At 38.7% G+C, this 14,142-nt stretch overlaps 1 protein-coding gene across 2 annotated transcripts in view; it reads left to right on the top strand.

The window, feature by feature from the left end:
• The window catches only part of gdap2 (ganglioside induced differentiation associated protein 2), a 34,333-nt gene extending 23,153 nt beyond the window's left edge, over window positions 1-11,180 (top strand). For both annotated transcript variants that reach the window (XM_062061534.1, XM_062061533.1), the window contains exons 11-14: window positions 754-893; window positions 5,739-5,793; window positions 5,997-6,140; window positions 10,158-11,180. In XM_062061534.1, the coding sequence (XP_061917518.1) occupies window positions 754-893; window positions 5,739-5,793; window positions 5,997-6,140; window positions 10,158-10,190 (372 nt within the window). In that variant the 3' untranslated portion in view covers window positions 10,191-11,180. The remainder of the gene's footprint in view (window positions 1-753; window positions 894-5,738; window positions 5,794-5,996; window positions 6,141-10,157) is intronic.
• Window positions 11,181-14,142: the final 2,962 nt, after the last annotated feature.

The following is a 14,142-nucleotide window of genomic DNA, read 5'->3' as shown; positions in this document are numbered from 1 at the left end:
CTTTTAATTTGTTGCGGCTCCAGACAGATTTGTTTTTGTATTTTTGCTCCAATATGACTCTTTCAACATTTTGGGTTGCCGACCCCTGGTGTAGGCTATATGTGGTATGTAGGAAGTAGCTCTTTTACCAGGAAGCTAAAAGTGTTATATTGCGCCCTACAAAGTGTTTATACTGTAAGTATTGTACTTATTACACACCAGCTGTTTGATTGTAACATCCATCTTGGTTGTATTTTTCATTAACACATTAGGAGGAGTTGAAATCACCTTGTAAAATCGCTCATGCTAATAGTGGCCTGTCTATGGCAAATCCAATGTAAGTTAGCATCAAGCTAGTGCATTTTGGAAGAGCGGAGCCTCACTTTACGGTTGAGCGTTTTCTTGCTATTTTGGTGTTGAAAATGGCAAGATTACTTAGAGGGACTTTGGCTGAGTCGGCCCTGAGTGCCACTAAGAGTGCATTGTTTACGTGAGCCGGTCTTCGGTCTGGAACCAAACGGAAATATTGCGCCGTTTTATTTAGCGTGAATCAAAACCCGGTAGTACTGACGAAATTCGATCGGTGCCCACAAAAAAAAACAAATTTGACACCCATTTCTAGTCATATGTGGCAATATGAATTAAATGTGATTTATTGATCTATTAATCGCGATTAATTAGCAGTTCACTTCAGACAAAATGTGATTAACTAGCATATATTATTATTGTATATTGTAAGAGGCAGCCTTAAATAACATAAATACGATTGCACAGGCCCTGCTGTACTTCATCCACGTGATGGACCACATCACGGTCAAGGAGTACGTGATGGTGTACTTCCACACGCTGACGGGGGATCACAACCACCTGGACTCGGACTTCCTCAAGAACCTCTACGACATCGTGGACGCCAAGTGAGTGTCGCTCGGGGGGTGGAAACTTTGAGTGTGAGTGGAAGGTACAGCAAACGGCTTCCTGAAGCCGTCATGTAGCATCCATAAATATCCATCAAATGTCAAATATTCGGTTGAGACGATGACTTCAGCAGACTGCAAAGGTATTGGGTCACATGGCCGCCGATACGAGAACTTAAAAAGTGGCTTTGATCCACACTTTGAAGAACGAAGAGCTTCCACTGTGTCTGTTGGACGCACCCCCAACCTTCACTTGGCCCTCACCTCCTCCATCTTCTTCTTCAACTTCAGTTCCACTTCCTGTTCCAAGGGCCTGTGTTTAGACTTTGGCAAAAGCAGACAGAAGCCATTAAAGAACAAGACCAAGGTTCTAAGAATTTGGAGGGACTTGTTGGGGAAAGGGAGAGACTCTCCGAAAAGCATCTTCTTTAAATATGAACACAACTGAAAACATTTGAAACGGTAGAATCAGGTAGTTTTGCACGCTCCTGTTAGGCTACCAAAAGGGGTGGGGATAGACATGATGCTGCATCTTGATTGGTGGGCAGAGAACGGCCACTCCCAGAATAGGTAAACACAAAAAAAGCTTCTTTTTTTTGTAACATTGAAGAAAGATGTCGTCCATTTCATTAAAAGTTAATAGTAGGCGTTCACAATGGTTACTTTGTGTCTAGCATCACTTTATAGCAGGGGTGCCCAAACTCTTTCCACTGACAAATCAAAGGATGCATCGACCATTTTGGTAGTTTTCACCTTCAAAACCAGTACAATATAGAGATTTTTTTCAAAGAAACATTTTGTGTGAATGCTGGAGAGCCAAAGCCGAGCTGAAATGCTAACAGCACGCTGACCAGATAGCACCAACTAACAAAATGTATGAATAAAATAAAATAAAAAAGCTAGCATGCTAACAGTACTATGCTAACATGTTAACATTTAGCATCACTGAAAGACCTGAATATATGACTGAGTTGTATACCTACTAAATTAGCTTTAAAAAAAAAAAAAGGCTGGCAAACTAATTTTAGCATGCTAAAATGCAAAATGTAACATGTGTCAAGCACCAAAGTAAACCTGAAAAATGTGTTGAAACTGTTAACATGCCAACATTAGCATGCATCAAGTACCAAAATATGACTTAGATGTATGCCTACAAAATTAGCTAAAACAAAAAACCTAGCATGATAAAAGGTCAAATTTTGTCAAGTAACAAAATATTTGACGCTGAGGTGTATACCTGCTAAATTAGCTAAAAAAAAACTGGCATGTTAATGTTACAATGCTAAAATGCGAAATGTAACGTGTCAAGCACTAAAGTATACCTGGAAAAATATGTTAAAAATGCTAACATTAGCATGCATCAAGTACCAAAATATGACTGAGGTGTATACCTATAAGATTTGCTAAAACAGCTAGCATGATAACAGGTATAATTAGTTAAGTAAAGTAGGTATAATTAGTTAAGTAAAGTATTTGACGCTGAGGTGTATACCTGCTGAATTAACTTAAAAAATAGCTAGCATGCTAATGTTTGCATGCTAAAATGCAAACTGTAATATGTGCCAAGTACCCAAATATATTACTCTGAGGGGTGTTCCTGAAAAAGTTAAAAATGCTAGGATGCTAACATTAGCATGCATCAAGTACCAAAATACGACTGAGATGTGCCTACAAAATCGCTAAAAGAAAAAAACCTAGCATGATAAAAGTTAAAATTCATCATGTGCCAAAATATTTGATGCTGTAGTGTATACCTGCTAAATTAGATTAAAAAAAAGCTAGAATGCTAAAATGCGCACTGTAACATGCGTCAAGTACCAAAGTATGTTACTCTGAGGTGTGTACCTGAAATAGTTGTTGAAAATGCTAGCATGCTGACATTAGCATGCATCAAGTAGTAAAATACAACTGATATGTATACCTACAAAATTAGCTAAAAAAACAAAAAAGCTAGCATATTAACAGGTTTAATTTGTCAGGTAACTAAATATTTAACGCTGTGGTGTACACCTGCTAAATTAGCTAAAAAAAAAAAAAGCTAGAATGCTAATGTTAGCATGCCAAATTGCAAACTGTAACATGCGTCAAGTACCAAAGAATATTACTCTTGAGGTGTGTACCTGAAATATTTGTTAAAAATGCACGCATGCACCAGTTACTAAAATATGACCGAGGTGTATACCTACAAAATTAGCTAAAAAACAGCTACAATGATAACAGGTATAATTTGTCAAGTAACAAAATATTTGACACTGACATGTATACCTGTTAAATTGCTAAAAAAGCTAGCATGCTAAAATGCGAACTGTAACGTGCATTAAGTACCAAAATATGACTGAGGTGTACACCTACAAAATTATTTTTTTTAAAAAAAGCTAGCATGATAACATGTATAATTTGTCAAGTAACAAAATATTTGACGCTGATGTGTATATTTGCAAAATTAGCACAAAAAAAAATTGAGCATGCTAATATTGGAATGCTAGCGAAAAATTTGCTACTGGCTGCAAATAGTCCACAGGCCGCATTTTGGACACCCATGCTTTATAGTGTGCTAGGCTATCAAGCTGTGCACTGTACTAAGTGTATTTTCCACTGGGTGGTCCTTTTTAAAGCACCTTGCAGACCCAGCAAGCCCTGCAAGACATCATTATCCCGCTTCTAACGACCGAACTTCTCCCGTCCGTCCCTTGGACCAACCACTGTGTGTTTCACATTACATGCCAGGATCTCATCTGCCATAAATACTTCCAAACCCAGCGTGGACTCGCCCCAGCTCTCAGTGGGCAGTAATTCCGCCTCTCTTTAACTTTGTTCTGGCCCGGCCGCCAGCAGAAGCGAGCCCGAGCCTGGCAGGACCAAGCCATCCCGACGCTTGATCTGCTTCAGATGCGTCCGGGCTCCAGACCCGCACCCAGAACCACAATGTTCCACTTTTTACTGGCAATGTGGGCTGTGCAGTTTGTGAGTCCATCATTCACAGTGGCAACATGTTCAAGACTTTTAAAAACGTTGGTGCTGTTACAACACGTACGTGACCGGACGTTACGCTTCTCATTCTTCCTTCACTGGCTTATTTGACCTTTAATTGTCCAGAACTCCTGAGCATATTTAATGCGTACTCATGCAGGGAAACTTAGTGTAAATAATGTATTTTAACTGGGATGGATTTTATTTTTCTATTAAATACCAAAACAATTTACCGTATTTTCCGGACTATAGAGCACACAATATAGGCTACACCCACTAAATTTTAGAAGAAAAACAATTTTGTTCCATATATTAGACTCGCGTCTATAAGCCGCACCCACTAAATTTTATAAGGAAAACACTAGTTTCCATATATTAGCCGTACCGGACTATAAGCCGCAGATATATACGTTGTGAAAAGAGTTATTTACACAGGAATATTTTGTACATTTTTATTTACATACATGAATTGTTTTCAAACGGTGTCTGTAACACGGCAGTAAAACGGATGATCAAACAAAACAGAAGTCATTGTCATAAACCCACTAGCTGCGCAAGCTAGCTCTCCAATCAGCTAAACAGACTCAATGACTCCACGGTGACGTTTTTGGTGAATTTACGAAACTGAAACAATACAAAAAGAATGCCATTGTAAGTTAATAATACTAACACAGGCCGGTTCTAATACTATTCAAATATCATCCCGGGGGCATTAGATAATTCATTTGCGGGCCGGATCTGGCCCGCGAGCCTTGACTTTGATACATAGGATTTAGAAGGTTTAGAATGCTTCATAAAGTGTAAGAAAATAGTGCAAAATGTAAACATAGTGAAACCTGAGAAGAACCAATTTCTGCGGGTTTGATGGCAGAAAGTTACAGCTGTGCTCTAAAGGATGAGCGCGGCTAAGGTGGTGTGGTCTTGGTTGGGGACGAGCACCTTGCATCATTTACAGACCACATTGGTCTGACCATGGTCCCTTTGGAAAAAAATCCTTTTTTATTTACAATTTCTTCATTTTGACTTTCTCTTCTCACTCCATGCAAAGAATCAACCAATCTTGATAATTGATACTGTTACCTGATTGGCTGTTAGCGTGTCACTCCCACTGATCAGTGATCACTTCCTGCGTTGCTCGGTTACCAGAGAGCGAGTGCCTTTGTCCATGCAACCAACCTTGCTTCCATACTTCTGCTTTCTTCCTACAAAGAGGAAAAAAAAAAATTATCGAATGTTATATCAAACAAATTTTTTATATTGATAACTGTAAATTCCGGACTATGACCCGCTACTTTGTTCCTACACTTTAAACCCTGCAGCTTATAAAACTGTGCGGATAATTGATGGATTATTCTTCGTTAACGGCCATAATATTTTGTGTTGGATAGTTTTTATTAAACCCAAGCAGACACTGAAAAGGTGTGTTGTTGTTTCTGCTATGGCGCCATCTTCCGGACAAGTTCACTCACTGCAGGTGCTACGGGTTGAAAGTGTACTTCCTGTTTAATCCCTTAAACCAGAAGTAAAACCGTCCATAGCCTTTCTGCTCGAAAGGATTCTTCATTCGACGGTTGTACGTTTTACAATATAACTAAAACAATTCTAACTTACTAAACAGTCTTAAAGTACAGTGCGGCTACCATATGGAAAATGTTTTTTTCTTCTATAATTGAGTGGGTGCGGCTTGTATACCGGTGCGCTCTATAGTCCGGAAAATGTTTTGGTTTGAATTTATTTGTATTTAGTGTTAAAAATGACACTGGAGTTAAAAAGGTCATGTGACATTGAAGTCATAAACCCTGCATCCAGTCTTTCACGTTTTTCTGCCTAATGTTGTTTTTATGTATTTATTATAGCACATCTTCTGTCTCACAGGTTTAAGAAGAATCTAAAAGCCTTCTACATTGTACATCCCACATTCCGCTCCAAGGTAAGACTTCATAAAACACCTTTTACTGTTCCGTGTCAAAATGAACAAATCTTCTTGCCGTCTCAAAACCCATAATTCAAATGAACGATGGAGCGCAAACTGGAGTCCAAGTCTCATTTGAGAGCAACAGCCTCACTATTGTGCCAAGCGGACCAATGGAGGCCACTACAACAGGTCACATGACCCTCTCTTCTGTAACCAAGGTGTCCACGTGGTTCTTCACCACCTTCAGTGTGTCGGGCGTGAAGGAAAAAGTGCGTTACCTGGACAGCCTGCAGCAGCTCTTCACCTGCATCAAGCCCGAGCAGATCGACATCCCGCCTTTCGTCCTGGAGCACGACGCACGGGTGAGAACGCCAAACATGTAGATGCAGCTCATTTCAGTGGGTCGGACCGCAAAGACGGCTCCTCTGTGAGGAAGGCCAGCAAAGTTCAGCTCCTGGTGAGGAGGAACCCTTCAACGGACTGTGACGAGTCTGCATGAAGGAAACAAATCTAAATCCAACGTTTGAGAGAGTTCAGAAGGTTTGCGTCTGTCATGAATGCAACAGCATGAAACCTCAGCTGGATTCTTGTTGTGGATACTCACTGAATACTCACTTACATCTCACATTTGATGATATCTCTACATCTAGAACGTTTTAAGTACTCACTGAATACTCACACACATCTCACATTTCAGCAAGCATTTGATGACATATATATCTAGAAAGTTGTAAGTACTCACTGAATACTCACATCTCACATTTGATTATATCTCTATATCTAGACAGTTGTAGATAATAAATACTCACACACATCTCACATTTGATGATATCTCTATATCTGGACAGTTGTAGACAATAAATACTCACACACATCTCACATTTCAGCAAGCATTTGATGACATCCCTATATCTAGAAAGTTGTAGATACTCACTGAATACTCACACGCATCTCACGTTTGATCATATCTCTATATCTAGAAAGTTCTAGATACTAACTGAGTACTCACACACCTCTCCCATTTGATGATATCTCTACATCTGGGAAGTTGTAGATACTAACTGAATACTCACACACATCTCCCATTTGATGATATCTCTATATCTAGAAAGTTGTAGATACTGAATACTCACACACATCTCACATTTGATGATATCTCTATATCTGGAAAGTTCTAGATACTAACTGAATACTCACACACATCTCCCATTTGATTATATATCTATATCTTGAAAGTTGTAGATACTCACTGAATACTCTCACACATCTCACATTTCAGCAAGCATTTGATGATATCTCTATATCTACAAAGTTGTAGATACTCACTGAATACTCACACACATCTCACATTTGATGATAGATCTATATCTAGAAAGGTTCTAGATACTAACTGAATACTCACACACATCTCACATTTGATGATATCTCTATATCTGGAAAGTTCTAGATACTAACTGAATACTCACACACATCTCCCATTTGATGATATCTCTATATCTAGAAAGTTGTAGATACTCAATGAATACTCACACACATCTCACATTTCAGCAAGCATTTGATGACATCTCTATATCTAGAAAGTTGTAGAGACTCACCGAATACTCACACACATCTCACATTTCAGCAAGCATTTGATGACATCTCTATATCTAGGAAGTTGTAGAGACTCACTGAATACTCACACACATCTCACATTTCAGCAAGCATTTGATGATATATCTATATCTAGAAAGTTGTAGATACTCACTAAATACTCACACACATCTCACATTTCAGCAAGCATTTGATGACATCTCTACATCTAGAAAGTTGTAGAGACTCACTGAATACTCACACACATCTCACATTTGATGATATCTCTATATCTAGAAAGTTGTAAATACTAACTGAATACTCACACACATCTCCCATTTGATGATATCTCTATATCTAGGAAGTTATAGATACTCACACACATTTCACATTTCAGCAAGCATTTGATGACATCTCTATATCTAGAAAGTTGTAGATACTCACTGAATACTCACACATCTCACATTTGATGATATCTCTATATCTACAAAATTGTAGGTACTAACTGAATACTCACACACATCTCCCATTAGATGATATCTCTATATTTAGAAAGTTGTAGATACTCAATGAATACTCACACACATCTCACATTTCAGCAAGCATTTGATGATATATTTATATCTACAAAGTTGTAGATACTCAATGAATACTCACACAAATCTCCAATTTGATGATATATCTTTATCTAGAAAGTTGTAGATACTCACTGAATACTCACATCTCACATTTCAGCAAGCATTTGTTGATATCTCTATATCTAGAAAGTTGTAGATACTCACACACCTCACATTTCAGCAAGCATTTGATGATATCTCTATATCTACAAAGTTGTAGATACTAACTGAATACTCACACACATCTCCCATTTGATGATATCTCTATATCTAGAAAGTTGTAGATACTCACTAACTACTCACACACATCTCACGTTTCAGCAAGCATTTGATGATATCTCTATATCTAGAAAGTTGTAGATACTCACTGAATACTCACACACATCTCACATTTGATGATATCTCTATATCTTGAAAGTTGTAGATACTCACTGAATACTCACACACATCTCCCATTTGATTATATATCTATATCTAGAAAATTGTAGATACTCACTGAATACTCACACACATCTCACATTTGATATCTCTATATCTAGAAATTTGTAGATACTCAATGAATACTCACACACATCTTCTATATGATGATATCTCTATATCTACAAAGTTGTGGTAGTCAGTGTACAGCTTGTATAGTTTTACTTTCAACACACGGACAGTAAATGTCTTTGCAAGGTAATTGTGTCTAAAGTCAAGCATGAGGACGATAGCGTGCACGAGTGCTGTCGGCACTGTGGAGATGCGGTTCATTGAGGGAAAAGATTAATTCCAATAGGTTACGTGATTATTTCTCCAAAATGTTAAACACACACTCAACATGAAGAGTGTCGTGTCTCCTACACACCTGAACACAATTACACACCTGTGTGATGGGAGGAAAGGAGGAAGGAAGGTAGGTAGGTGAGTTGGTAGAGGAAGGAAGCAAGGAAGGACAGATAGAAGAAAGGGAGGAAGCAAGGAAGAGAGGGAGGTGAGTTGATAGAGTAAGGAAACAAGGAAGGAAGGACAAATAGAATAATAGGAGGAAGCCAGGAAGGGAGGGAGGTGAGTTGGTAGAGGAAGGAAGGAAGGACAGAAAGAATGAAGCAAGCAAGGACACAAGAAAGGAAGTACTGAGGGAAGAAAATGAGGAAGGAAGGAAGACAAAGCAAGAAAGAAAGGAAGGAAAGAAGGACTGACAAAAGAAAGGGAGTAAGCTCGGAAGGAAGGCCGGTAAGTTGGTAGAGGAAGGAAGGAAGCAAGGAAGGAAGAAAGAAAGAACAGATGGGTGGTAGGAGAAAGTAAAGAAGGTAAGAAGAAAGGAAGAATTAAGGAAGGTAGTAAGGAAGTAAGAAAGAAGGAAGAAATGAATGTAAGAAGGAAGGTAGGAAGGAAGTAAAAAAGGTAAGAAAGAAGGAATGAAGTTAAGAAGGTAGTAAAGAAGTAAGAAAGAAGGAAGGAAAGAAAGAAGGAAGGAAGAAAGAAGAAAGGAATCTAAGAAGGAAGGAAGGAAGATAAGAAGGAATATAGGAAGCAAAGAAGGAAGGAAGGAATGTAAGAATGAAGGAAGGAAGGAAGAAGAGAAGGAAGGTAAGAAGGTAGGAAGGAAGGAAAATAAGAAGGAAGGAAGTAAGGAAGGTAGTAAGTAAGGAAGGAAGGAAGGAAGGGGGATAAGAAGGAAAGAAGTAAGGAGGGTAGGAAGGTAAGAAGGAGAGTAACATGCAGTAGTTTCATCAGTGATGTCGTCATGAAGAAGAAGTCAGTAAAAAATTATTTTTAATTTCCTGTCCAAGATGTTGAAGTCAGTGTCATAAATAATCATAATGCATATTCAGACTTGTGTTGACACATCTTAATGCTGCTGTGCGAGCTGTACACTGACTACTCTTACCTCCTATAGTAGTGGTAATAAAAAGGTCCCAAAGAGCAGTGCATGCTCCGATAAGCAGCGTGAGAGAGGAGCAGCTGAGCTGGAAAAGTCTGCTTGGCTTGGAGGACGGCCACTTCCTGGAGTAGAAGTTTCCACAGATAAAGAGCGCCTGAATAAGTCATGTTTGCCAGACCAAGTGGGTCGAGGTCAGGTCAGCTGCTGAAGACCACTGGAACACTTTTTAAAACACTGTCTCCTAGAAAGCCAACAAGTTCCCGGTTGTGTTCCCTGACCACAGAAGACCCAATAACCTGACCTGCTCTCTGTCCTCTCCATCACAGGTGAACGGACCGTGCCAGTCTTCTGGTCTGTGACCCAGCCTTTTTGGACCAGGGCTTTCAGAGACACTGTCCCCGGACATTCAGTTCACTACGTGTGGACCTCGTTTGGTTCTGGGTCCTGCATCCCATAATGACGCGGCCGTCACGCTGGAACAAGACGCTGGTATGATGCTACGTCTTAGCATGTTAGCCGTTAGCGGCACCCCTGTTTGGATCAACCTATTTCTTAGCACCTTGAAACATTCCCACCAAACTTTCACCACTTGACTTCTTTTTTTTCTACCAAAGTTAGCCAACGATTTGATCACAAAATCCATTTTTTTCAAATCGCCTCCACCTTCGGCAGCATTCCTCCGTCGTGATGAAGCCGAGTTCTTGTGGTGGCTAACGTATTAGCCGCTAGCTCCTTCACTCCTCCTCACTTTCTGCTTTCACTTTTGGTTTTCTTTGTCTTAGCACATTCTCCCCTTTCCCCCACTCGGGGTGTTCACTCACCAGTCCTAACGTGGTTCCTCGCGATGACACAGGCGAATAAAAGCAACCGCGTCTCCAGACTCGTCTTCGGCTGATTTCCTCAAAGATGTGAAAAATCGTTTCCCGATTGTCGACTATCAATGAGCCGAATAGACTTCTTGGAAATGTATCTATTCTTTTTTTTAAAAAACTTTTTTAATTGTCGGAGCTTACAGTGGGAAGGGGATTCATACGGCCCCATTCGTCGCGGTTTACCTGACACATGAAACGTGACGAATTAGGGCGTGCACTACCCACTTTTGCCGCCAGATGGCAGTAGAGTGTGGAATATTTTAAAATGTGTTTAGTGGCAACTCCGACTTTGACCACAGCGTCAGACGCAGTCAGTTTTCAGCAGAACCCCCCCCTCTTCCTCTCACACGAGATCCACCCAGGAACGGGGCCGTATGAACTCCTTCCCGCCCGTACTCAGATGGTCGACTGTTTTAAGATATTGTTCATTCTGTCAACTTTTTTTTTTTTACACTCTTGATTAAAATGATTTGCTGTAAAAAATTGTGGTTGACTCGCGTTTTCTGGTGAGACCAGACTTTGGTGCCGCGAACAAATCTGTCGTTTTAGCGTCTCGGCAACGGCTCAAGCACTTGGCGGGGAAACCGGCGTATTCGTAGCGTACGGTCTCTAAGTCAGCCCAAAAATAACTGTTTCTCAGCTGCGGTACTCGGTTGTAATACACTTTTCCACCACTTGTGGCAGTAATGACAAGATCAAACAAACAGAAGAAGTCTGTAGTTAAGGTCATAGAGCAGGGGTGCCCAAACTTTTTCCCCCTAAGGGCCAAAGTGAAAATGTGCCATAAAGTGATTTTTAGCATGCAACAGCACCACGAGTGAGGACTTTAGCCTTATTCCGCCATATATAAATATTATCTAGTCCAGATTGTCAAGTTTAATAGATGCCAACTTTTTAGACTTTTAAAAAAATGTATAGAATTTTATGGTTAAAAACTGGCAGGTCAATGACCAGAATTTTATACTAAACTTTACTGTGTTTTTTTACACCAAATTACTGTAGATTTAAAACTTCAACACTGTTGTTTAACGTAAAAATGTTGGCAACTGAGCTGCCAGGTTGTTTTTTTTTACCGTAAACTCTATGGCCATTTTTTGTACAGTTTATGACTGTAAGTTTAAAAACCGTACCACTGTTATTTCTATGGTAACATTTTAGCAAGTCCTGTTTTTTTACAGTCTATTACTGTAAATTGAAATACGGTACAACTGTGATTTTTACGGTAAAATTCTAGCAAGTCTTTTTTTTTTACAGTGCATTACTGTGAATTTAAAAACGGTATCCTTGTTATTTTTATGGTAACATTTTAGCAAGTCATGTTTTTTTCAGTGCATTACCGTAAGTTGAAAAACCAAATCGCTGTTTATTTTATGGTAAAATTTTAACAAGTCATGTTTTTTACAGTCTATTACTGTAAATATGAAATACGGTACAATTGTTATCTTTACGGTAAAATTTTAGTAAGTCTTTTTTTTTTTTTTTTTTTACAGTGCATTACTGTGAATTTAAAAACACTATCGCTGTTATTCTTATGGTAAAATTTTAGCAAGTCATGTTTTTTAGTCATATACTCTAAATTGAAATACGGTACAATTGTTATTTTTAGGGTAACTGTCGGCATGGCGACAGTTAGAATGCGACAAGTACCTACCGAGTTATATGACTCTGATGCATACGCATGCAAAATTAGCTAAAATAAATCTAGCATGCTACAGTTAGCATGCTAACAGTTGGCATGTATTAAGTACCAAGTTATATGACTGACACGTATGCATGCAAAATCAGCCCAAAAAGCTGGCATGCTAACGGTAACCTGTTGTAAACCAAAGGTATATGACTCTGAGGTGTACGACGGCAAAATTGGCAAAAAAAGTTAGCATGTTAGGATGCTATCGTTAGCATTCCAACAGTGTTGAATAAGATAGACTTATTTTTATCCCACATTTGGGAAATTATGTGGTTGCTGTGCAGGTTTTTACATACAAAAATCAAAGTGAAATGTCATGAAAAATAAAAAATAGTACCGTATTTTTCGGACAATAAGTCGCAGTTTTTTTCATAGTTTGGCCGGGGGTGCGACTTATACTCAGGAGCGACTTATGTGTGAAATTATTAACACATTACCGTAAAATATCAAATAATATTATTTAGCTCATTCACGTAAGAGACTAGAAGTATAAGATTTCATGGGATTTAGCGATTAGGAGTGACAGATTGTTTGGTAAATGACTCTTACTATAATATGTTACGTTAACATACTCTGTTGGTTATTTATGCCTCATATAACATACACTTATTCAGCCTTTTGTTCACTATTCTTTATTTATTTTAAATTGCCTTTCAAATGTCTATTCTTGGTGTTGGGTTTTATCAAATAAATTTCCCCCAAAAATGCGACTTATACTCCAGTGCGACTTATATAGGTTTTTTTCCTTCTTTATTATGCATTTTCGGCCGGTGCGACTTATACTCCGGAGCGACTTATACTCGGAAAAATACGGTAAGTATTTTTTTTAATAAGTAGTCTCAGGGGTTTGCGTGTGAATGCCGTTTATGCGCGAGCAGCCGATTTGTGCAAATCGAACCAAAATGCTAACGTGAGCACTAAGTCATGACTCTTTGAGGCATATGCATGCAAAATTAGCTAAAAGAAAGCTAGCATGCTACCGCTAGCATGCTAACAGTTGGCATGTATTAAGTACCAAGTTATGACTGAGGCGTACGCATGCAAAATCAGCCAAAAAAGCTAGCATGTGTTGTGTACCAAGTTGTATGACTCTGAGGTGTACAGCGGAAAAATTGGCATGCTAATGTTAGCATGTTAGAATGCTAACGTTAGCAGTCTAGCAGTTAGCAAATAGGATAAGATAGACTTTTATTCATCCTCAAGTGGGGAAATTATGTGGTTGCAGTGTAGGTTTTTACATACAGTAACAGAAGTAAAACGTAACAAAAAAGTAAAAATGAGCGCATATATAATACATTTTGCGCACAATTTGTTAAGAATTTTTTTTGGATGTTATCATAAAACAAACTAGAATATGCAATTTTGGGAGAAACTGCGTGGGAAGGCTGCGGAAACGTGAGTCACCGATATGCACAAGTCAAAACGAAATGCTAACGTTAGCATGCAGTCAGAATGCAAAAAGTACCAAGTTATATGACTCTGATGCATACAGATGCAAAATTTGCTAAAAAAAACAAAACAAAAAGCTAGCATGCTACAGTTAGCATATGTCAAGTACCAATTTACATGACTGAGGCGTAAAAATTGGCTAAAAAAGTTGTAATGGTAGCATTATTTTTTTTAGATATTACCCTTGTTTTTTTGGTTTTTAAATTCATTTATTTATTTTTTTTAAATTTATTTTTTCTTTTTTTTGTTGTCCTGTCCAGCTTCTCAGGCAAATCATATAGTTGATGTAGATTCCCATATCGG

The sequence above is a fragment of the Entelurus aequoreus genome, linkage group LG10 (genome assembly GCF_033978785.1).
Source record: "Entelurus aequoreus isolate RoL-2023_Sb linkage group LG10, RoL_Eaeq_v1.1, whole genome shotgun sequence".
NCBI classification, from domain to species: Eukaryota; Metazoa; Chordata; class Actinopteri; order Syngnathiformes; family Syngnathidae; genus Entelurus; species Entelurus aequoreus.
This window is presented reverse-complemented; position numbering and strand designations above follow the sequence as displayed.